The 1662-nt window shown below is 38.7% G+C and overlaps 1 protein-coding gene across 1 annotated transcript in view; it reads left to right on the top strand.

Moving 5' to 3' along the window:
• The window catches only part of LOC101850775 (papilin), a gene marked incomplete in the record, with an annotated part of 262220 nt that overhangs the window by 231857 nt on the left and 28701 nt on the right, over positions 1 to 1662 (top strand). The window contains 2 exon segments of the mRNA XM_013091086.2: positions 554 to 635; positions 1436 to 1537. Coding sequence (XP_012946540.1) covers positions 554 to 635; positions 1436 to 1537 — 184 coding nt within the window.

Raw genomic sequence — 1662 nt, 5'->3', positions numbered from 1 at the left:
TGTGTGTGTGTGTGTGTGTGTGTGTGTGTGTGTGTGTGTGTGTGTGTGTGTTTGTGTATCTCAGCACCATTTTCCCTTCCTCCTGCTCCCAGACTGAAGACAAAACTGTGAAAGAAAGACGCCATACTGTTGTTATTGTTTTTATTGTTTATGTTTTGGGTAAGACAATACAACATGAGTTAAGAAAGACAATCCTCAATTTTCTCGCGAAGGCTTACAGTTAAAAAGGCAATATGGTCGCTTTTAAGGACAAGCGGGCTAGCCTAGATTTCGGGGGGTTCCAGAAATCTTGACCTACACCAAAAATGGGCATTGCCCTACCTATAGGAGAAGTTTGGTTTCATTGGTGTGTATATGTGTTTGGTTATAGAGAAAACTCTCCTTGTCTTTTAAAGAAACTGAACAAGGGGCAAAAATTTCACCTTCGATTTTCTCACGACAGCATTTTTTGTGGGATAGCCCCCTTGTGCTTAAAAGCGTCCACATAGTATGAATGTAAACATGCACACATGACCACTCTTATTATTACGTGTATTTCGTTCAATGTTCCCAGGACGAGTGTAGAGGAGACATGAAGTGCGTCCGTGAGCGAGAGTGCTCCTCTGGATACTGCAACATCTACGCCAAGTGTACAGGTACTACTCTCTATTATCACTTTGAACTAAGATACAGTATATTAGTTGTTTGGGGGGGGTACAATTTTACAACGGAAGGGAAAAACGGACTATTATCAAGAAAAAATAAATTTTTCGGAAACATCTCAAGTCAATATTTTGAAGAATACAATTTCGATTGTAACTTCCTTATTATCTTTAAAGCAAATGTTATTTTATTTGTACATGTTACTGTTCATTAAATGTACGAAAGATGTATTGCTTTTTGACTCTATTATTTAATTCTTCTTTTTCGGTTTCATCTTGTTTCAAACATTGTTTGGAGTAGGCGAAGGGTACTATTGATTAGCCCCACTTCTTTTCTCTTCGTTGTGGAGTTTCTGTCCGTCTTCCTTACATTTTCTGCGCGCTAGATCACCATTATCTTTTGAATGTACTTCAGGCATCTTATATTACTCAAGTTAAAACAAAATCAAATCAAAGTAAATCTCCTCCTCGCCCCCACCCCCCATTCTTAAAACAAGTTAAAAATAGGACTTCGCGAATAACGTAATGGTGACCAAAATGCGGATCCCCTACTGAGATAATATAGACCGTCAATGCGCAAACTAGGTCAAGTCTGTCACTGATGGAGAGTTAAAGTTTTCTTCTACCCAAAGACCTTACAGAGCATCCTCCTTTACTGTAACATAAATGTCATTTATTATTATTAATTAATAAAGGTCATTTATTATTATTAATTAATAAAGGTCATTTATTATTATTAATTGTAACCTCCTTGCTTCTACCCTAAAACATGCATTATTGCTTTGCCATTTCAGCACCGTCCGTGTCGTACCAGTGTGACCGGCCTAGGTGTCCCAGGAATCAGGACTGTGTCAACGACGACTCCTTCGAGGATGGATACTTCTGTGTGGACAAGAGTCAGTAGTTTCGGTTCTTTGTTAAATTCGGTTGTTTCTCGTTTTAGGGCTTGTGCTTGTGTTGCATATATGTTTATGTTGCGGTCTGTGTCTGTGTGTGTGTGTGTGTGAGAGTGAGAGAGAGA

The sequence above is a fragment of the Aplysia californica genome, unplaced genomic scaffold, assembly GCF_000002075.1.
Source record: "Aplysia californica isolate F4 #8 unplaced genomic scaffold, AplCal3.0 scaffold00029, whole genome shotgun sequence".
Classification (NCBI taxonomy): domain Eukaryota; kingdom Metazoa; phylum Mollusca; class Gastropoda; order Aplysiida; family Aplysiidae; genus Aplysia; species Aplysia californica.
The sequence above is the reverse complement of the archived record's forward strand: the minus strand, read 5'-3'. Positions and strand labels throughout refer to the sequence as shown.